Here is a 23,588-nt window from a genome sequence, read left to right as displayed (position 1 = left end):
TCAGTGGAATATGGATCTTGGTACTATGCCTGTTGTTAACAAGAGCAATCCATGTACTGTGTTTATTGCATTTATCCAGAGTGATTATGCTTAAAAACAAAAACAAAAACAAAACAACCCTGCTCTGTGTCCTAGAGAAAATTTTTCAATAAATTGTGTTACGTGGCTGTAGATTTCTGAAATTATTTAAACGTGGTCTGTAGGATATTTGCATTCATAAAGAATACTTGATTATGCTTATTGCTTCCCTTGGCCTTTTTTTGACTGTTTGAACACAGTGTTGCTTTTGAAGATTTATGGCAGATGGGTAGTAAGTTTCCTGACTCTTAACTGCACCATTAAGAATTTCTTGATGGAAAGAGGTGGGATTGTTAAAAAAATTTCTACTTCAGTGCAACAGAGACAGGTGATAGAACTGTATTTTCATTTGGAATCTGTCCATTTATTTGATGATGGTTTTTCACACACTGATTTCTAGTACTTTGATTCTCAGCTTGTCAATTAACTTTAATAGATACTCTGTTCCAAATCAAGGGTGTCCCAATTTATGTTTAAACATTAATGCTCAGCAAAGGTTCAAATTCTGTAAATAGCTATATCTGCATACACATGCTGTTAAAAGCTTTAGAGGATGTCAGAACTGTTTTTTCCACATTATTCTATGGATTTTTTTCTGAAGCATGAAAATATATTTTCAAGTTCCCTTTAACTATAAGTAATGAGTAGGTTATTGAGTTCAGAAGTATGTGGAATACTGAGTGAGAAAAAGGCTTGAGGCCAAAGAAAAAGGCTGAATCTGAAAGAATGAGTATTCAGTTTGTTTCTTTACTCAGATATCTCTCTACTATTCTCTTCCTCATTTTGATTTACAGGGGCCTTACAAATTGGATGTCAAAACTACTGGAGTCTTTGAGAATACCTTAACACTTCTGAAAATGAATCTTTCAGGTTTTGGAAAGTCTGAACATTTTGAGTCATGGTAAATTAGCTAGCATGTATGTCTTCTAGGCAATATCTATATTGTGAGGTTGAAGAAGGATAGGAAAAAGAAACAAAACAAAACCAAACCAAAAACAAACCAAACAGTATAGCTCTCTACTGTTTTTGCAAAAATGTCCATGATGGTTGAAAGCTCTTCCAGGGTTGTGCAAGTGCAGAGGGAGTTCAGGACTCGTTTGGAGTACTGCTTAGAACCATAGCCTAAATTGTTCCTAATTTTGTTCCTAACTTCCCTATCAAACTGTGACAGACAATTAAACAAAAGGTATGGCAACAGCATCCTCTAAGTGTATCATTCTTTTTCACAAGGAAAGTTATGACCCCTTTTTCTTTTTTGCTACCCGATTCGAGCAAGCAGTGCCAGCTTGTTCTGAGGCCATTTAAGTAGATTATAAATACTATTACCCAAGCTCTGAAATACCCCCCTGCACATTACATTATTTCAAATACTTTAATCCTTTAATCTGTACACTATGTGACATCTGGTTAGTTATCTGACATAATAATTCGTGTTGACTGTGTGTATCGTTATGTGTCATATGAGAGAAGTGCCAAGCAGTCATAGTGAGATGAGGATTTAGTTAAATGCCCATGAGGCAGTGCCTTGGATCAAGGGAGACCTACCTGCATGTGGCATATGACCAACCTACCAGTGCAGCTGTTTAAATTCCTTTTGTGAGTGTAATGATATCCTCAGACAAGCACCAAACAGAACAGGAGAGACAAGATAAACTACTAGAACCCAAGTTACAGAAGCACATTATTATTTACTTGATATTTCTTTATACCCTCTAGTCAGCGTGACAGATGTTGCTGTGTTTTAAGACATTATAATTCATTGAAAAATGGAAAAAAGGAAGCTTTACCTCCCTCCCCTCCCTGGTAATATCAGATGCTCACTGTCTATATTGGTGGGAGGAGGAGAGCCAAGTGCTGGTGGGAGAAGAAGGCAATTATTCCAGTGCCTCCTGATGGGCATGTGCTTCTTCCTTCCAGCTTCACTGCTTTGGCCATGGGCTGAGGACTCACGGGACATAGACCAGATTGAACAAGTAGAAGCAGACAGATGGTTATTTGTAGTCTTCATGTAAATGTAAATCCTATAAAAATGTTTTCTTTCGAAGGGCCTGGAAGCGTTTGCAGTGAAAAGCAGGATTAAGACATGGTTATCTAGCCTAGAATAATTTTGACCCCGACACCTTTCCTCCCACCACATAAATGTTGCTTTATCTCTGGCTCCTTTAAACAAATCGACAGAGCCTCAGTCAAGGAAATTAATTTGGTTTCCACATAATTCCTTGAGTTTACAAGCATTGGTTTAGCTTTGGCCTGGATTTGGTCCTAAGCTGGCAGGTGTTGGTGAGCAGTTGCCATGATAGCAGGAATTTCTTTTTGTCTTTCTTCCTAACTCCGGCAGTCCCTGTCCTGGAAGCATTTATCTTGTCACTGCTGTTGCTAGATGTCATTGCTTTGCATTACCGCCCTCATGAATACCTGTAAGTGGGCATGCAGGGTTTTGCATCCCTTAAAGACTGATGTGACAGTTCACAGACATCTATCTTGTTTGAGCAGCACCAGCCTTGTTAGAACAACAAAGAGACTTATCAAACTTTAATTAACTTTTGTCCACAGCACCATCATCAGCTGTACGTGTGACCTAGCTGTCCTTTCCCACCCGGTAGCCTCCCAGTGCCTTCCCAAGAAGCAGAGCCTGGGAGCCTTATGCTGCTGCAAGGCTGTGCGTAGTTGAGCACGAGGGAGTCAGCACTGCCACCATCCTGGAGGAGGGGAGCAGGGACCAGGCTGTCAACTCTCTGTCTCTTTGGTGTCCTTCATTAAATGTGCACTGAGGGCAAGCGTTAATGTTGTATTAGAGCAAAAAAGTACGTGAGGTGAAGAGGGGGAGCCTAATGGCAGCGCTTCACCTCTTGCAATGAATTTTTAAAAAGCCCTGAGGAGGGCTGGCTTTGAGAGGGAACAAAAGCCTCTTGCCAGTGTCTGGAGAGGGAATCTGCTCAGGCATGCTAGCAGTTATTTGGAAACATATGGCAATTGTGGATAATTGGCTGAGGAATATTTTGCTGCTCTCAACCATTTTTCTGTTTTCACAGATGATTGTGCTATTAGATATGGTGGATGCACTAAGCTGTGCTGCAACTTTTCCATTTACCCTGATAATATGTGTGAGCTTCACTTCCTGTTGATATTCCCTCCTTCTTCTGCTTTCTGTGTTGCTGAGGTCTGCTGCAGTGCCAGGGAAGCTAAGCATGCCAGCCAACACCCCAAAATATGCATCATGAGCCCTTGCATGTCATAAGGGGTAACATTTGGATGTGCTGGGGTTGCTACACTGATCAGATTCATCTGTGACTGTATCGGTGCTGTTACATTCTGTTAAAGACACTGAGGCAGAAAAATGGCAGCCTATGCCCTTTAATCTTTACCTTATTGGTTTGGGTTTTTTTTGTTTGTTTGTTTTGTTTCGTTTTGTTTGTTTTTGTATTCTTTTCATTCCTTTACCTGGCTTTATATTTTTACTCTCTCTAAACTCAATGTTCCCCCTTTTCTTCTCTGATATATTTTCTCTCTGTATTTCACACATTTTTCTCTCTTTCAATTTCTACTTTATTTTTACGTATTTGATTTTTCTTATACAACATTATTTGTTTTTCTCTAATGCACAGAATACTATAACTGGAAATACTGAGATATATCTATCCAAGGTTTGCGTATGAGGAACACAGCAAGTTTAAATAAACACTGTTGTGTCAATTTCGTCTCCCATCAAGTCACATTTGCAGTAGGACCTGAGTAAAGGAATGTGATAAAATTAAATCACCTTTTAGCTTCATATTCTGCAGCTGATTAGAACCTTGCATAGCTGCAAGAATGATTCAGAGAAAGTGAATGTAATTTGCTGTGTATCACCCCTAAGAAACTCTGTTCTTCAGCTTCATGTAGCATTCAAAGAGAAGGATTTCCTTGGTATTGCTGCCAAGAGTTAGGAGTGGGAAGGATAAAGTTATTGTGATGCTGGAACTGCTGATTTTCTGGGGATTTTCCACTAATGAATTTGCACTGGAGTTCTGCAATTATATAAAAAGTGAAGCCAATATAAGCTAATATTATTTTTTGTGTTACAATAGCAGAAAAAGCTCATGGTTCCTATTTGCCAGTTGTGTAAAAGAGAACAAATCACTGCCTAGAAGCACTTTTTTTTCCTGTGTACCATAATAGTACTAGAGACATGTGAAAGTGCTTCCCCAAATAGGTGCTTTTGTAAGACGGTTTTTTTTTTTTTTTTTTTTTTTTTTTTTTTTTTTTTTTCCCCTCATTCTTTCCCTGAGGGTGCTGAGCTATCAGCTTTCTTGTCTTAGTTTGAAAAATGGTATAATGCAAAATCATAGAATCATAGAATGTATTGGGTTAGTATAGACATTACACATCATCCAGTTTCAACCTCCCTGCGTAGGTGGATTGCCACCCACCAGCTCAGCTGCCCAGAGCCCTGTCTAACCTGGCACTGAACACCAGTGGATCAGTCATCCACAACTTCTCTGGGCAGCTTGTGCCCATGCCTCACCACCCTCTGAGTAAAAAAAAATTCTCCTAATATCAAATCTAAATATCTCCTCTTTTAGTTTAGAGCCGTTCCTTCTTGTCCTACCACTATCAGATCACACAAAAAAGTCAGTCTTCTTTCTATTTATAATTTCCTTTGGAAGGCTGCAGTGAGACCTCTCCTGAGCCTTCTCCAGGTTGAAAATGCCCAGGTCCCCAACTCTTTTTTATAGGAGTGGTACAGCCTACCATCTTATCATACTACTTCGGTGTTGTGCATTTTGAAAGATTATTCTATTTATCTTGAAGCACTATAAATTCTGCTTCTGTCAGTTTGGTTATTGGAAATCAAAAGTATTGGAGTGTTTGGTATTAATCAGAAATATTTTGGAGTTGAGTTGTTCACTAACTGTTGGAAGATATGTATATATTGGGTATGTTACTTGAGAATAATGAGTTCTTGCCAGAGTTACATCCATTCCCAACTGTGTAAATTTTATTTTATGCTTGAAGAGCAAGGTGTAAATATTCACCTTCTTACAGTTAGGAAAGGAATTGGCTGCCAATTAATTCCCTTCTTCCTCTGGGATCTATCTGTGTATCCCAAAATGCAGAACAGTGTGTTACCTTGTATGTCATTTTGAGTGCCACCTTTATAAGCCTTTTCTTGTGGCTTATTACAGAACAGAAAAATATTCACTTCCAAATGTTAAAGTGGGGCACATTTCATTAATACTGAAAGCAGTAAATTATCTCTGCTTATGAGATGAAACTGAGCAATTTCTGCTGAACTCTTCCTGACTTGCTTCTTCACTGAGATACGGTGTTTTCTAATTTCTCAGAGGGCCATGTTTCCATTAAGGTCAAGAACTGTTTAAAAGTCTTACGCTGCTGAAATTCATGGAGGGGAAATGCCCTAAATCCTGTTTCAGTAGTTCATCTAGGTAACTTTTCAGTTTTATGTTTATAAGGATGTCGATTAACCTAGGGACTGGGATACATGTGGAAGAATAATGATGAAATGGATATCATTGTAACATACTGAAGCCAACTAGTTGTACCTAATCCTTTTTTATAGGAGCTCAATTTAAGTGAGAAGCTAATATGCATTGCCTAATTTAATTTTCAAACACCTTGGTAATTCACATCTTTTTTCCTCTCAGTGCTGTGGGACAACAGTAGTCAAAGTTGCAAAAGTATTAAGAACCAAAAAAAAAAAAAACAAAAAAAAAAAACCCAAAAAAACAAACAAACAAAAAAAAACCAACAACCCCAAGCTACCTCTTTTACAAGGGGTATTTCTTCCTATAAGGGAAAGTAAGCCTTAGGTTAGGGGTGAAAAGACTAACGGATGCTACAGGTCTTTTTTTTTTTTTTTTTTTTTTTTTTTTTTTTTTCCCTCTCATACAAGGAATGTCACTTCAACTAACATTTTCTTCTCTCCCTCATTTACTACATTAGTGCTACGAGATGACTTCCGCCAAAACCCTACAGATGTTGTTGTGGCAGCTGGGGAACCTGCAATACTGGAGTGCCAGCCACCTCGTGGACACCCTGAGCCTACCATCTACTGGAAAAAGGATAAAGTCCGTATTGATGACAGGGAAGAGCGGATCAGTGTGAGTACATCTCAGATGGTTGTTGATAGGCATGAAGCCTGCATTAAAAACACAGCAGCTGAGCACAGTAGACTGTCTTTGGGTCTTTCTTTCGTGTATCCGATAACATAAACCACTGTAAGGGAAGCCAGAAACTGCTTGGCTTTGAAGTCACCAACTTGGAACAGAACCGGCTTTGGGGACTTGCTGTTTTGAGTCTGTAGAAGGACAGACAGAGGACCCATGGGTTCCAAAACTGCAGAGACAAAGTAAATCTAAACGTACTCATCATTCCCACAGTGACTTGTTATTATACTTTTGAGTTTTCCTCTCTTTGTTCCTTCTGATCTGTGTGTCCAGCCTGAACTTCCTGAGGCTTGCATTGTGCAACAGTTATAACCGAGTCCTGTTAGAGCAGTAAATTTGATTGTGTGAAGTACTCTGTTAGATGTGAGCTGTCCCACTTTGGAACTCAGCGGATGCCTTTGACAAGTTTGGCCATACATTTTCTTCACTTCAGATCTCTGTAAAATGAGAGCAATATCAGACCCTACATAACAGAGATGCCTTAAAGATAAAACCAGTTATATCAGTGAGGTACATAATGTTCTATGTGGGAAAAAACCAACCAACCAACTAACCAAACAAACAAAAACAGAAACTGAGGATGATTACATTATTAAGCTAAAAATTAGTTTGGAAATTGGGCTGTGTGTTCTAAAGAATGGCTGAAATTATATTCTAAAGTTTAATTGTTCCTGAATAGGAGTGCATAGTGAGTAAATGAGTAATGATGTTATTTTTGTGGTGATTCCTTTTTTGTACTGAATAGAAAAGGATCCAGCACAGAGATTTAACCAATCATGTGACTGGAAATTATTCCATGCTTTGTACAAATTGTTGGGACAAAATAAGGATGCATGGACATATTGAATACCTTGTTTTATTATCATTAAGCTTTTCACTATTGATATTATTTGTTGTTGTTGTTGTTGTTGTTTTAATAGATTAATTGATTGGTTGATTGTTTTACATTGTTGTATATGGTGATATGTAATTCATCCAGTGCTTCAGTGTTGAAGTACTGTTATTCATTGGTTTGGATGTCTAAGAATGGTATTTCTAGTTGAACAATCTAAGTAGTTGCTATCTGTGGTATTATGGGCCAGTTCATCTACTCAAGAATAGATGATGAATGGAAAGTTGTAGAGAACTGTGCTTCACTCCCTGACTCTTAAATTTCTGTGGCTATTATTCCTAGCTTATTTGAAAGCACTACATCCATCTGTTAACACTTACTGTGACTTTGTTACTGCAAATTTGTTACTTTATTTCTTTCATCTACCCTGCTCTTTCCCTCTACTCTTTTGTAGCCAAGAAAATATTAAGCTTTATGGGAGTGTGGTGAATTCTCGATTTGGGCTTGTTTCAGTCCGTTTGCATCAAGGAAAAGAAAAAAACCTATCTTAATCAGTGAACAAGAAAACTGTTCAGGCAACAGTAACAATAAAATGAACTGGTTAAATAAAACTAAGTGAAACTGTGTTTTTCTTAAGAGAGATGTCAAGAGTGCTTTACTTACCACCACGCAAGAAACAGAAGCATGCTGCATTGGCAAAGAGGCAGAAAGCAGTGATAGTCTTTGAAAAATAAAGCATCTGATGAAAATTGAGCGGAAAAAAAAAAAAGTATATTTAAAATCAATCAGTAAGATATAATGTGTTCTAGATTTTCTTTAAGATATTTAAAGATATGGGATTATTATTTTTTAGACTTACAAATATTTACAATATTTATTTTATATATATTTAATATATATTTAATATTTAAATGCCTTAATTGTGGAACTCACTTGGCTGAGTAATTTTTTTTTATTTTTATTTCTTCAATATCTTCTGTTCATCTGAATTTTAAAATATATTTCTTGTTTTGAAACAGATACGTGGTGGGAAGCTAATGATCTCCAATACATGGAAAAGTGACGCTGGAATGTACACTTGCGTTGGAACCAACATGGTGGGGGAAAGAGACAGTGATCCAGCAGAGCTGACTGTCTTTGGTAAAGCTACTCTAGCTTTTGTTTCTAATTCACTAGAAATGTTATATATTGAATTGATCTAGGTGACTCATAAAAACTTGAGGCAAAATCAGGTTAGCAAAATGAAATAATATTGCTTAAGCTGCATTTTCAGCTAGTGGTTTCAGTGGCTACAGTTTAACATTATAGAGTGGTAATGGTGCAAGATTTTCTTTCTAAGCAGATTGTTTAAATTTATTTGAAGGTCCTTAATTTTATGCACATGCTTAGAAATGATAATACTGGAAAATAATATTCTTCCTTTCTAATTTGCCAAATGTAATTTAGCCACTTCTAGTACAGTTGACAGCACCTACTTAACAGAGGTATGGACCAGCATTGCCTATTTAAATAATTACTTATTCATATGAAATCAGACCTTTGGAGGAGAGCACACAAGAGCTGACTGGACCAGTAAAAAGTCATTAGAGAAAATCCGAGATCAACTTTTAGAATATGTAGTGATATTTCTGTCATTTGTCTTTTAAAGGACACAGAGCTTTTTGTCCAGAAAACTGAGAACATTATTTCAGTTTTTGGTGTTGCTAAATGAATAAAAAATGGCTAGGAGAGAGTCCAGAGTAATACTGATCTTTGAGCTCAGTGCATCCTGCTAACAACTGGATAAGAAGCAAAGCCATTAAATCCTGCTGTGGTACATCCTGTAGTCATGACATTTCTATTTATCAGTAGCTGTGATTCTGTAGGAATCAGTCAAGACATCTTGAGCAAACAAAGGAAAATCAATAAAGAAAAAAGCCTTCACTGCTAAAAGAAATAATTAGATACACATGAAAAAAAATACTCTTAGTGCTCCTTCTTACTACACCTTCTTAATAAAATACTGAAATTCCAAACAAGACTGCTTATAATTCTAGTAAGACTTTTCAGAGATACCTAAGCGACTTTGTAGAGTAGGTGCTCCTTGTTTGCTCAAATAATGCCTAATGTGGTGCACTAGAAAACTAAATCACAGATATTACTGTCTGTGTCTGCATATATATTCAGCTCAGCATTTTTGTCCACCTTAAAACATATGTTGTGGGTCTCACTAAGGAACACAGAAAAGTTTCTGCTTGACAAGATTCATGAGTGACCTGAGGATTTGCTGTTCTCTCATATTACAAGGCTGTGAAGGCTTCCACTCTACTTATTTTCTCATGTATTCATGGAAGCATATGACTTAAAAACAGAAATTGTATACCTTGCAAAAAATACAGAAAGGATCTCCATTAAATTATTATGTCCTTCACAGACAATCTGTTGAGGTCGTGTATAGTCAACTACAGTGTTCTGATTTTGGAGAGACTTTAATAATAGCAATCAACTTATAAAATATCATCTACTTTGTGAATGCAAAACAAAATTAGAAATTAATGAAATTACAAGCTTTAGTTATATTTTACTGTGCTAATCTGCTTTAAAATAAATAATTAATTAAAATTCACTTCCAATATGGTATCTTCCTATATAAAATTTCTCACCTGTATAGGTGTTCCCTTCCTGTCTTCCTTTTTCCTATGAATAGCATGCAGAAGAAGTGGCTCAACTTATGATCTGTTATTTGACAAGATAATTCTACTTTCATATGTCCTTCCCTGGATGCCACCTAGACCTGAAACTGTGTTGGCATATTGGGCTCACTGTATAGATGTGTTCAGTTTAATTCTGGCCCACTCTATACAAAAGAAGATGGCCTAGCTTTTTCTTCCATCAGCAGAACAGAATTCCTCTCCCATAGTACAGGCAACAGATTCTGCATGGGTGCTCTGAAGGGCATTACCCATGATGTTTACAGGAAGCAATGTATCTTCTGGAGACAGTTCAATCAGTCTAGACAATAAACATTGATTAGCAGATTGTTATTATTGTTTTTTAGTTTTATTTTTTGTTTGCTTGCTTTTGTTGACGTTGTTGTTTGTTTTAATAACAAACCCAGAAAAACCTTTCTGAACAGTGAGGGAAGCCTTAAAAAACACTGTTCTCTGTTGGAAATTTCACACTAGGTCACAGTACGTTCTGTGATTCAGCCACTGTTACTTTTGGCTCTACAAGTTTTTCTGCAATACCTGAAGTTAATTTCTGCATATCACTTCTGACAGATCTCTGGCTTCCGGTGCAGTAAATTTAGCTTGAGGCATTGCCTGTGGAAAAACTGAGTCAGTATGCTGGTAACTGGAGGCCCATTGAGAACAGCATGGAAGCCTAGCCTAAAAGACTTTCCTTTCCTGAGTTAAACATTAAAATAAAATAAAATAAAATAAAATAAAATAAAATAAAATAAAATAAAATAAAATAAAATAAAATAAAATAAAATAAAATAAAATAAAATAAAATATAAAGAGGGCAAGAAAACCCTTGGAAAGAAATAGGGGAAGAAGTTTCCCATATGCGGAATGTATCCACTCAGATGGGTACTCACTCAGTAAACTTTGCTGAGAGATTTTTGAAGGTAATGCCTGTACAGCTCTCACAAAACAATTTATTTATTTATTTATTTATTTATTTCCCAAACCCATATGCATAGGAAACATATTTTTCAACATTTAAGCCCTCACCTGGAATGAAGATGTTCAAGCAATCTGTTAGAATATGTGCACACTGCATTTCTTTTATTTCTAAGATACTATTCTTCAACAAGCAAAAATTTATGAAAGAGAATACTTCCAAAGGAAAATATAAAATTGATAATGTAATCAGAGCTTCTCAAAATTACACCTGTGTTTGAATAGTGACAGCACTGGTATTAGATGTGGTTACTCTCCTTTTCCACAGTTGCTTATTTTTGCCTTTGTGATGCCCCAAGGTATAATCTTAGAGTATAACATGGATACAGATTCTGTCACACTTTAGGGTGGCTTTTAAGGAAAGTTCAGAACTAATCCATCAATTCTCATGTCCACAGAAAGAGGAAACACATCACTTTTTTACTATGGACAAATTTTTTAAATGTCAGATTCAGAAGCATGATACTAATTAGGCTGCTTTGTATTTGGGTTAATAGCCTTTGGCTGAACAAAATTCAGGCAAGATGAAAAACAGAAAGAGTTTCATTTCAATTTGTAAGAAAGCTAGGTTTATAAACACATAATAGGGAACCAGAAATTAAATAAAGTAATAATTACTGTTTAAGTTAGCCTTTATAATTTTGTCATACTCTCACAATGCTCTCAAGTATGTTTTCAGGATGGTTTAACTATTTCAGACTCCTTTTTGTTCCTTTGGACTTTAAATGTTATGTTTGAAGAGGATGTACAAAGATATATCTTGTATATTGATTCTTAAGCTCAGTGAAATCAATGAAAGCCTTAATATATCAACTTCAAGAAGCTGGCACCGGGCAGTGAAAAGAAGTGAGTTATATTTAGAATAACCTCAAAAGAATATAAATTGTAGCTAATAAGAGTATGAAAATATCTTAAAAGATATGTCAGTTTAGGCATATTAAAGATTGTTTTGTGTTAATCTTTGATTTTATCTTTGGTACCCAAACCTTTCTTCAGCTAATAAGGTCCTGTGGGATGAAGAGGTACTTTCTTCTGATGCTTGAAGAAATATTTGCGTTTGATGTTCTCTTGATATTGTCAGACTGAAACAGATACCATAGTTCCAGCAAGAGTATACTGTGATGACAAGATGTTAGAAGGAGAAATCCAAAAACCCCTTAATGAAGACACTGTGCCCCATTTTTCTTTCCTGAATTATGACAATGTGGAAGGCACTAGCAGAATCTTGTCTCATCGTATCTTGCAAATTAGTCCCAAAAGATTTCTCGGCCATGTGGAAAACCTCTTTAAATCAAGTTTGCATTCACGGTTCAAGGCAGAGATGTTAGCAGTGTGCATTTTGTCTTTCAGAGCTTAACTCTTCCTGTTTTTCTTCAGATCCTTAATACTTCCCATTTGCAGTGTGCTTGTGGCAAGTTTGTAATGAAGCATTGTGGCTTTGCAGTATTTGTTATCCATTGGTACTAATAAGGTGCCTTAGGATGATACAACAGTGAAAAAGTGTTTGATCAAACTCCAAATTTTGTATTTATGCTTAGTAAAAACTATCCCTGCAATTAACACCTTGTTAAAGGTGTGCAATAGGAGGAAAACAGTTAGTTGAAAAAAGTAATTTTAGTTAATTTGCAAGTATCTCCTACTGTGCTCTGCACCCTCACTGTGCAGGCTCATTGCATATAGGGTAGCTCAGAACTGTGCAACATCTACATAAGTGCTTATTTTTCAAACACTAAAAGTGCCTAAAAATTGGTAATAGAAGGATATCTTCAAATAGTAAAACATGCTGTTGCAACTGTATTTTCATTTGTGTGGCTAGCATCCTGGCATGCTATCTTCTCCCTCATCTTCATTTTTGGCAGGGCTTTAATTTATGCAGCTCATGTTGCAGGTAATAAATTATCTGTGTTATTGACAGCAGTTTGAAGTGAAACTTTCTTCCAATCATCTAATGGTTCTTTCCTTTGCATCAGAACACTAAAGCAAAAAAATGTTTTGTTTTGTTTTGCTTTTTTTAACTACTATTAAATCCCTCCCCAGAATCATTGTTTTAACTCATGTTCTATTACTTCTTTATAGAACAGGAGAATATTTTCAAAAAATGATGCCTTCTCTCCAGCAAAGGAGGAAACAGTTTTAAATCAGATTGTCTTCACATTATGGAGACCATCAAATCTTTCACTGTAGCATTTGCCTCAGCAGACAAAATATATTAAGGTAGTTAGGATCATTTCAATTAGATTGAAATCCCATATATGGCTGTCTGACTTTTTGAGGAACTGAGAAAGGGCAGTAATACATCTGAAGGTCATCCAAATCTCTCTAATATAGTGTGATACGCAGACCTGTTGTTAAATGGAGGGGAAATTGAGTTCTGGGGTTTACTTGTGTCAGCACCCAAAGCAAGGAAGAATTGTAAGTTTCTGGCTTGAATCAGTATATATGTCGAGCACTGCAACATACTGTAGGCATCTAGATTACAGTAACAATCCTCTTTTGTAACTGCAAGCAAAGTTTATTCTGAAGTTAGAAAGGTCACTCCGATAGTACAACTCTTAGATGTGACATATAGCCATGGCCTATTTTATAGCTCTCTTCAAAGATTTTTAATATTCATCAGAGAAAGCCCGGAAAGTAGGTACTTTATTTTCCCACTGAAAACTTATAAAATAACTCTATTAAAAGTTTTATGTATGCTTATGTTTTTAATTTATTACCCTTTGTTTTTCAAATATATTATATCGTGAAAGCACTTGACAGAGTAACAGTGTCTGTTTATACCATGAGGTCTGTGGGCAAATCATTTCAAAGGAAAAAAAAAAATAAAATAAATAATCATGGTGTATTTTCTCAGGTTTGCCTCTGAAACTGTATTTGACCTGGCTGTGCAAAGATACATTTTCTATTTAGCATGCTCAGGCAAGCAGTGCTGTGTCTCCTGAGAAATTAATGCTGTAAGCAAGTTATGCAGGTGACTCAAATCCAGTTAATCTCACATAAAGAATGTTAATTGCATTAGCAATGGCATTCACTCTGATCACTTTATAGCTGTATAATTAGCATGGTTGTATTCAAGGTGTTGTCTGAATGATACAAAAACAGGAAACAACATGAGAGCGAACTTGTTCTTTCCCAAATCATATTGTGAAAAATGTAGAGATAATGGAAAAATAGAAATAGCAGTCATTGTTATCTGCATGCCATTGATAACTGTTATCTGTACTTACAAAGCTATATTTTCTAGCAACTTCCTAACTATTTCAGAAAATGCAATTTTTAGAACCTGATCTGAAACTTTTGTCATATACTCCTAAACTGCCTTGGTGTGGAATTAAATGATTTACATAATGATCTTTTGGCCATTTACTGCTTCATCAGCAGAGTTCTGTTCAAAATGTGATAGGAATTTATTTTCTCATTTCCTGTATGGAAATGTTTATAGCCACAAGTAGCAGTTTCATAAATATGCAAGTCTTAGTTTCTTAGCTGTTTACATGCAACTTTTGTAAACATGGTCAACAACCATTTCTGTAGGCAGGTCAGGCAAACATAAAGGTAGATGTAGAGTTATTATGTTCAAAGCTGACTAACTTTGAATCACCTATAAGGATGTTTATTGGGATATAATTTCTTGGCTAAAGATCATCTCTTGAAATAAAAATACTAAAAGGAAGAATGTGATTTTTGCAAGCTAAGGCAAACATTGGACTGAGTTCTTTTAGATTAGAAGTTGTAGAGAAAAACTTACAGAAAGTTTAATTAACATATTACTCAGGGCCACTGCTTGTCATTGATCTCTGTTTGGACATTGAACCACTGACCACCACTGTCTGGGTACAGTCTCAAACAGTTCCTCATTAATCAAAAGATCCACCCATCAAATCAGTGTCTTTCCAGTTTGGAGAGAGGATGTTATCAGGGACTGTGTTAGGGACCTTACTGAAGTCCAGCCAGATGACACCACTGGCTTTTTCCTTATCCATTGATGCAGATACACAATCATAGACTGATGCTAGGTTGGACTGGCAGGACTTGTTCTTGGTTGCCATGCTCTCTGTCCTGTATCACCTCTCTCTTCCACGTGCCTTAGCGTAGCTTCCAAGAGGATCTGTTCCATAATCTTCCCCAGCATAGAGGTGAGGCTGACAGGTCAGTAGTTCCCTGGGTTATTTTTCTACATCAGTATGCCCAATTGCTACAGCAAGCTTCAGGCACAGGATACAGAAAAAATTGGAACAAAAAGTGGGAGAGCAAGAATGGCTTGGGAGAAACAGGGAGAACAAAGTCTGCCCCCTTAGACATGTTATTATATCTAACACCAGGAAAAGTGCTGTTGATTCTTGAATATGTCTGTTCTGCTGACAAAATATATTTTTCTCTGCCTTTAGGTAATTCTGCTTGTATTATGGAGTTCCTATGTGATGCTGCATCATTGATATAAATAATTTTTAACAGGATTTTTGTTTGTTTGGTTTTTGTTTTTGTGTTTGTATTATTTATTTTCTGCCTTACTATTTCAGTTTGTAAAAGTGGTTCACATTTTATCAGATGCAGGTGAAGTCAATGGAAGCTGTGCTTTTAACATTTAAAATGAATGCTAAATTCTCAAGAAAAAATAAATTGACAGTTTTGTGTCTCAAATTAGGCATGAAAATTTAGCAGATTTTTTTTTTTACCTTGCTTTCTGAGATCTCTGTCACACCCCTCCGAGAGGGGCTGTGAAAGTAAATGAATTGTTTATGAAGCATTGAGATAGATGTAATGGAGATCAGGAGGAAAGTAGTAATTCCTTCTTTGAAGAGAGGTTTGAGTGGTACAACAGGAGGCCACCCACTAAACAGTACAACAAAAGCAAAATATTAAACACCTGCTCATTAGATGAATACCAACATTATGGAAATGTTTAGGGGAAAAATTTTATGTGATCATATAATTGCAACCATTCTCATTAGGCAGAAAGGGAATGAAGAAAAGGCGTACAAACAGCCTTAATTTTGACACTTCTGGCATTTAGGTGCTGCATGTTACATTTTGCAACCTTGCTATTGTCCTTTTAAAGGTTTTGTTGTTGTTGTGTTTTTGGCTGTTGTGTTTTTTTTTTTTTTGTTTTTTGTTTTTTTTGTTTGTTTTGTTTTGGTTTGGTTTGGTTTGGTTTTTAATTTTCATATATTAAACATCTATAGCAAGCCCATAAATGCAGCTCTGTGGTTAGGAAAACAATGTGCCTGAGTCTGGTATTGCTTACATCTGTGTCAATTTTGAATAATTTTCTAAGTGATATCATACCCCTCAACCTGCTAAGAATGAAATGTGAAACATAGCATGTAACTCGTTTTAAATGTCTTTATAACAAATCTGTGTCATGAGTGGAAATATTACCTCATGTAAACCCAGTCTTACAATGGTTTGTCTCTGGTGTAAATAATTTATGACAATAAAAGTGTGGTATGGTTAGAAGAGGACAGAACAAAATTTAAGCAATCCAAAGGCAACATGGAAACTAACCCCAGTGACATCCTTTCAAATGAAATTACCGGTACTTTGAGTTTGTACCACTGTAACTGAGATCAGATTGTGGCTCTGCATCTGGATTTCAAGCAGGCCTGTGCAACATTATGATGATTAATAATATTTGTAGCTGCGCAGACTAACATAACAAGGGTAAACAGAACTTATTATTCAGGCCTTAATTTATTTTTCCATGATGAAGTTAGTAATGGGGATCAGTGAGGATTTGACCTCGGCACAATAGCTCTCAATTGGCTGGGACACCTAACACAGTTTGCATTTTCCTCCGAAGCATCAAGGTATTGATTATTGCCAAAGGCAAGATATCTCTGTAGGCAGCTCATATATTCCTGGAGTAGACAGTACCTTTTAAATCACACTCAGAGAATGCAGCAGTGCAGAGCCAAAGAGTTCACATGGAAGGGCATGATCTGGAAGACATCCTCAGTGCTGTGACAGGCAGACAACCCATGCTGGCATGTGCTTCATGCTAGTGGCACTCGGCATTTATGTGAAGGCCAGACATGGCAGTCTCAGCATCTCCAACCCACTTGTCACTGTTCTGGCTGCCAATGTACATCATCAGTTCCACTTGTCTGAATTTGTGGAACTCAGCCCTCTTTTCTGTCTTCTGAGGATCAGTAAACAAAAATTTGCTGAAAAGTCAAAAGTTTTTTTTCATTTCAGCCCTCTGACTGAGGAATTTTAATGTCTCTTTTCAAGAGCGGCCCACGTTTCTCAGGCGACCAATCAACCAGGTGGTGCTGGAGGAGGAGGCCGTGGATTTCCGGTGCCAGGTGCAGGGGGACCCGCAGCCAACTGTCCGCTGGAAGAAGGATGACGCAGACCTGCCAAGAGGAAGGTAAGAGCAGCATTTGTGTTCCCCTTGCATTCAAACTTCACTGTTGAGTAGCTCTGAAACTACTCTTGACTGCACGTGCTTGTTGTTTGATATGGCAAGACAAACATTGTCTTAGAGTTTTCAGACACAATTTCCTCTTTCTATACCTAGCGATTTTCTCCTCGTATTTACTGTTTTGTTGTTGGTTGTGGAGCTCCCTTGTGTTTTTTTTTTTTTTTTTTTTCCTTTTTTCTTTTTTCTTTTTTTTTTTTCCCAATATTTTCCTTTTGCTCACATCCCTAGGTTACAAGATAATTGCAGTAGATGCCTGCTTCAATAAGTACTGAAAATTATTATGATTTTCTGTTGTTAATTCAGTTTTCAAAAATACCTTGGTCAGTAATAGTAAAGTGGGATAAACTGAATACTGGTGGCAAACAGAAACAGTGGAAACAGTATTGTTCCACCAATTGGTGTGTTGAGTAATAATTGGGAAATAATTTCAGGCTATTACAGTTTTAATTTTATAAGTCCCCGGTGAACTATAAACATCTCCACTCACAGTTGGACTTGAGAGGGAACAACTTCTAAAGAAGTAAATGTCCTTGGAAATATGAAAATTAAAAAAATCTTAATTTAGGTATTTTGTTTAATTGTCCTTGTAATTACCCAGAAATTTATGAACAATCATGCTTTGAAACTAAGAACAGATGGACATAAGTTTATTCTGAGTGTGCAGGTCTTTATTCCAAATTTTCTCTGTTTTGAATTAATGGTCTAAAACAACTGTCAGTTGATATTTTTGAATTTAAGACCTAAAGGTTTTTCTCCTAGTGAATATTTTTATAACGTCTGCAAAAATAATACGTCTTGCTGTCACTCAGAAGGAGCTTCTGTTCCCAAATTCTATGAGGATGATCTGAGATTTCAGAGACCTTTTACACTGATGAACTTTTATGGAGTCCAAACAGTGAATGTGAGCACAGTGAGGCAGTGGCCGGTGTGTTTCAGTAGTAGCAACAGCTACATTTCAGTGAGCCATGAAGATTTTTACAAGCGTGGTTTGCAGGCTCTTCTTCATTGCTGGTGCAAATGCATAGCTTATGGGGGTGACTATGTAGAAAGACAGCATTTTGTAGCTGTGAATTTGCTCTATCAAACAGTGTTTCTGTGCTCTTTCTATCTGTTGTACTTTCCATGGAAATAATTAGGAGGCATTACTTTCAGAGCAATCTATGTATATTGTTGTAATAAATAATTAAATTATTCAGACCTGAAAATTCTTTTTAGACCCTAAACCAATCCCAGCATATTAGTAGCTTGCTAAAAATACTGATGCTGCACCAAAAGGCAGAAACAAAGGCCAGCAGTGAAATGTGGGGTGCATAAAGTTGTTTTTTTCTCCAGAAATTGTCCATTTTAAATCAGTGACACAGGAATGAAATGCATTGTGAAACCAGGATAGAGGCACATAGTGTATATTTTATTTTACTTGCTCTAAAAATTTAACATCACTCCGTACCTTCCACAGTATACAAAAGTGAGGGGAATAGTTAATCAAGTGTGACTCGTGTCAAACTACTGGAGGTGAACAGGATATTGTGGGGTCACTAGTCTGGATGCCTTTGGCTGAAATACCAGGTTCACAACTTCATGAATAGTGTTTCTTTTCATTATAAGCAACTCGAGGAAATGGCACAAAAATTGCACTAAAACAGCTCAGTCAGTTGTGGCTATGCAGATGATTAGGAAATACTGAAAATTAAATAAAAATCATATTATACATTGAAGTCAATCTAACCACATGTTCAGGTAGCTTTCCTTTGATGTCTGTTTGGCAGAAATAGAGATTATACTTTCCTGCTAAGGGTCTGATAGTCTCCTGTGTTGTCAGGAATTCAATATGGCCTGAATCAACTCTTGATTCATCTCCTTTTCATTCCTAGTAACAAGAAGAAAGCTATATTACTTGAGAGTCTCCAATATGAGAGCAGCATATCTATGACTAGCACTTTAATAAAATTTGAATAAGGTTTGTACAGTGTTTCATGTCTTCAAATTTTCTAGCAGAATCGAAGAGAGCAGCTGCATAGTCTGTAATTATATAGCAAGTAATGCGGATATTTTTTTCAGGAAGTGAAGAGATTTTCAATTACAAGTTAAAATTTATGACACACTATAATAACTGTTTAAACCTTTTACATAGAAGAAGCTAGCAGTGCCTGTTCTTCGGGAAAGTGAGGTTAGCTCAGCAAATGTATTTTTCAGTTGCCTTAAAAATGGCTGAGTAGCAATAACTTGGGCCTTTTTTTTGCATTCCAGCAAAGAACAGCTGGCTTAGCTCAGTAAATACATCTCTAATGAAATTATAACCTGCTCTTGTAAGTTGCATTTACAGGCATTGTCTGATTAGTTGAATATTATACTAGAAATGAAGAGTGGCAACTGTACCAGCAGGAAGATACACTTGTTTTATGTACTGCCCACACAGTGGAAGAATAAGTCCCTGTAAGCCAGAGAGACAGTAACTTTTAAGAAGTGGTGAAACTGTGAGTTCTCTGAGTAAACACAGTGCTACATATTTCTATTTATATTCTGTGGATGGGATAGTGAGGTATTTAACTACAGCCTCCTCTAGACATAACCAAGGGGAGAATGACCTTTCAATGAAATATGAGCTAATAACACTGCAGTACTGTGTGCTTTGGTCGAGTTAATCTCTGTACAGATTGTAACAAAATGCAGTCTAATGTGTATTGAAAATTAATTAGAGTAAAGAGTGTGTTTTAGTGCTATAATGGATATAATCTTTGGTTACATCAGCAAATTTCTGTTGCTATTAATACTAATTAACAGTTTTAAATAAAGGGTCAGGAAAATAGTATGTATTTTGTATTAGCTATATTACATGTACTGTTCATCACCTCTGGTTAGAAATGGTATGATTTGTATGCCCATCTTTTGTTTTCTAAGCCAGGCCTCAAACAGAGATTAACTTTCTCTATGAGGAGCATAAGGGAGAAGATTGGATGTTCTTAATAGCATGTCAAAAGGAGACAGTGGAAGAAAAAGATTTAATATGCTGTTTGTATTCTTATATACATATGGAGGGAGTAAAGACAGTTTGCGGAGGATGCTGTTATCTTGGGTTTAATGCAGAACATGGCTGGCACAGGGCAAGCTACAATACAACTTGCAAAGAGGTTATGTTGCCTACCAGAGAAAAGATGAAATTCATCAGCATGCAATTATGTGTGTGTAGCTGTTATGTTGAATCATTTGAGGAAAATTCTTCTGTAAAGTCAGAGTGATTGTTTAGAGATAGAGAGGTGATATGTAGCAAAAGAGAGGCAGAGAGTGGTTTTGGTTTTTGTATGTAGAATCAAAATGGCATGCCTAATTGTTGGTTCTTTCTGTTCAGTATCTTTGTTTTTTGACAGATGTTTTACTTGTCAGTGATACCTTCTCAGTCTGTAAGTGGAAAAACATTCCTTATGTTTTTTAAGGAATAGATAGCCATGTGAAAGTGTGAATTAAGTGTGAGTATTTTTTGACAATTGAAATCTCTCAGTGCATGGCATTGAATAATGTTCTGTAGATCTACCATCCCACAGTTACCCCAAAGGTCTGTAGTCTAGCCCAGTGGTTATCTGCCTTTTATTTACATGAAGTATTAAATGCTGTGAGTAGGAGCATTTGAAACGTGTTTGTGCTAGACTGAGCAGTAGAGAAATAGTTAATAGAAATGACATTTAAATGGGCTTCATGTTAAGTGTCAGATCTTGCAACAACTGAATAAGAGCTATTGTTTCATGCAGTCTGTTTGCAGATGCATGAAAACAGTCTCCAGTTGTTTATACAAGAGTCAAGGTTGGCAAATAGTTTTACAGCCCCACATACAACAACCATAAAGGAATCATGTCAACTAGCAGCCTACATGTTTTTTCTTTATGCTGAATGAATCACTGATGATCTATGAAGTGATCAGTGGCAATGCACTTGAAATACAATTGCCAATAGTGAGTTGTTTAGTTTTTATCCTCTCTTACATAACATCCTAAAACTGTTGGATGTATGAAAAGTAATGGAATCACTAATAGAATTCTGAAGGAAAATGTATTACCGGTAGTAACGTCCTTACACATGGATTTTTCAGAATTTTCCAGTCATTAAAGACAGAAATAAGTTAGCACTTTTGGCAGAAAGGAGACTCAGGAAAATCTGATGGAGAATTTTGCTCAAATTACCTATTCTAGTGCTTGAATCTTTCTTCAGTGTTGTAAAAACAGAATATACCAAATAAAAGATTTATAATCACATAGTTTATACATTGCATATATAAGCTTCAAAATATTGAGGTAATATGCTGCCTTGAGAAGCGTAGAGATACCAAGCAATTTAGGCTTACTATTATCACTTTATTGACTATTAAATATAATAGAATGAAAAAGTGTGCGGATTTTCTGGGAAATGTTCAAGAAAGGGAAGCTGGTAGTTCTACTCAAGTGGGAATAAAATTCAAGAGTTGTAACGATAACATTATTGATGCTTCTGGAATGGCTGGCCCAGAGGGATTTCTTCTGTTTTTTGTAAATTATATCCTTGTATGAGATATAAACTTTGTCATCTCAGTTAAAAAATAAAAATAAAAAAATTGTCTGTGGAAACAGTAGAAGTTTAAAGTTTTAGCTTTGAGAAATAGTTTTCAGTTTCTGTTGTTTTTTATTTGTTGGAAATTACCTATTATTAGCAAACTCTTACTTTTTAATAATATGTTTTCTGGCTCAACTGTAATGTTGAAGGCATTCTGATTAAAGCAATCTTTGTGATTGGTTAATGATTCAAAATACGGATTAGAAAATATTTCAGTTACTTCTCTGAAAAGTGTATCATAATCATTTATTATGCTTAAGGCAAGTAATAATAGGCCAGCACAAGTTGTTTGCTTCAAACTACTCATAATGTGTGTGTTCATACTAAAAATACAATATTACTTAAAACCATATTTAGAGAGTGCAAGATGCCAGTCTTGTCTCAGATCTTCTCATGTTACACTTCTTGCAGTATACTTTCAATTTTGTAAAAACTCAGATGGACAAAAAATACCTGCAAGGACTGGAACACAGTTCTTAGAAAAAACAAAACACTGTTTTTACATAAAATTAATCTTAAAATTAATGTCAGTGGTGTGCTGAGCAGATAACCCTGAGAATCAAGGGTGTTTTTTCTGACATGAATATATATTTTAGACATTAATAATACAAACCTTCCCAAGTGCCAGACAAATGTGTCTCATCTGTAAGGTAACGGACTACTTCTGGTGACAGGAGGGTAGGTCTCCATGCCAAGTCATTACATGGTCTCTTAGCTCATCCTTCTACTGAGGTTCCAGTTTTTCAAATATGGAGGTCTGTCTGGAACTAAAATCAAATCAGAAGCCCATTTTGGATAATTATCATGTGGTAATTCCCTATGAGTACTTCTCTGTGCAAACAGAGTTGTAGAGGCAAAAGAGAGCCTCTGTCATTTTAGAGCGTTTACTACAACATGGTTTCCCAAACATGTTCTCTCTGAACTTATATATCTTTTCCAATTATTTTAGTGGAAATAAAAATAGAGTCCCATTTTTCATTCTTGGGTTTCTTCTGAGTTCACGGCTGCTGATTTTGAGAAATACTAATCAAGTGTATTCACATATGTGTGTTCATTCACAAGAGTAATGCTGCATAGCGTAATGCTTCCAGAGAAGTCAGAGAACATCATTTCCTTGGACACGGGAACAGTTTCACAATGTTGGCACACTGACTGTAGCTGTTGCATTCATCTTTTATGAGATTTAGGCCATTTTGTTGAATGCATTGGCTTAAGGGATAATGGAGTGTAGCTCTGTGTTTTATATTATTGCAATTGAGAGTGTCAACCAAAAAAAAAAAAAAAAAAAAAAAAAAAATTATAAAGAATCTGCTGGTTAAAACCCATAAAAGATTTTGGACTAAAGCAGAATCCGCTGTCAGTTTCTTTTAATTAGAAATAAAGGATAGTAACCTGTATCACTTAACTCTTTTCTGGCTTGTTGGCATTAAGCCAGTAAACTGTTCTGTAAACCATTATGAGATATACATCACAATAAGAAATTCAAGGTAATGTCACACTGTCATATACCTTTCTCTGGTATGAATAGCATAGCCAAGGCAAAAATGGGAATCAGCACGTGTGTGTGAGTGGCAGCTGCTGTGTCAGCACTTGAGGATAGCTCCTCAGTCAATCTACAGTAGCCTTCAGCTACATATTAGAGCCACTGAGCAAAAAGTAGCCATGATTGTAGCCATACAGTAAAGTAATTTGAGACCATAACACACAAATGCATGCATTTTTGTGCTCTTTGTCTCTGATTCAGGTTAAACTAAGGAGCAAAAATGGGAGGGCTCCCTTATCTTTTGCTGTATCACTCACATTGGTTTGTGCATCTTTCTTCTTCTGCTTATCACCACATGAGCTGT

At 36.3% G+C, this 23,588-nt stretch overlaps 1 protein-coding gene across 5 annotated transcripts in view; it reads left to right on the top strand.

Annotated features, from left to right (window-relative positions):
• ROBO2 (roundabout guidance receptor 2) overlaps window positions 1–23,588 on the top strand; it is an 862,371-nt gene that overhangs the window by 713,533 nt on the left and 125,250 nt on the right. For all 5 annotated transcript variants that reach the window (XM_072326598.1, XM_072326582.1, XM_072326591.1 and 2 more), the window contains exons 3-5: window positions 6,022–6,179; window positions 8,097–8,217; window positions 16,971–17,109. In XM_072326598.1, coding sequence (XP_072182699.1) covers window positions 6,022–6,179; window positions 8,097–8,217; window positions 16,971–17,109 — 418 coding nt within the window. The remainder of the gene's footprint in view (window positions 1–6,021; window positions 6,180–8,096; window positions 8,218–16,970; window positions 17,110–23,588) is intronic.

The sequence above is a fragment of the Excalfactoria chinensis genome, chromosome 1 (genome assembly GCF_039878825.1).
Source record: "Excalfactoria chinensis isolate bCotChi1 chromosome 1, bCotChi1.hap2, whole genome shotgun sequence".
NCBI lineage: Eukaryota > Metazoa > Chordata > Aves > Galliformes > Phasianidae > Excalfactoria > Excalfactoria chinensis.
Note: the sequence above shows the minus strand (reverse complement) of the source record. Positions and strands in the feature narration are given on the sequence as shown.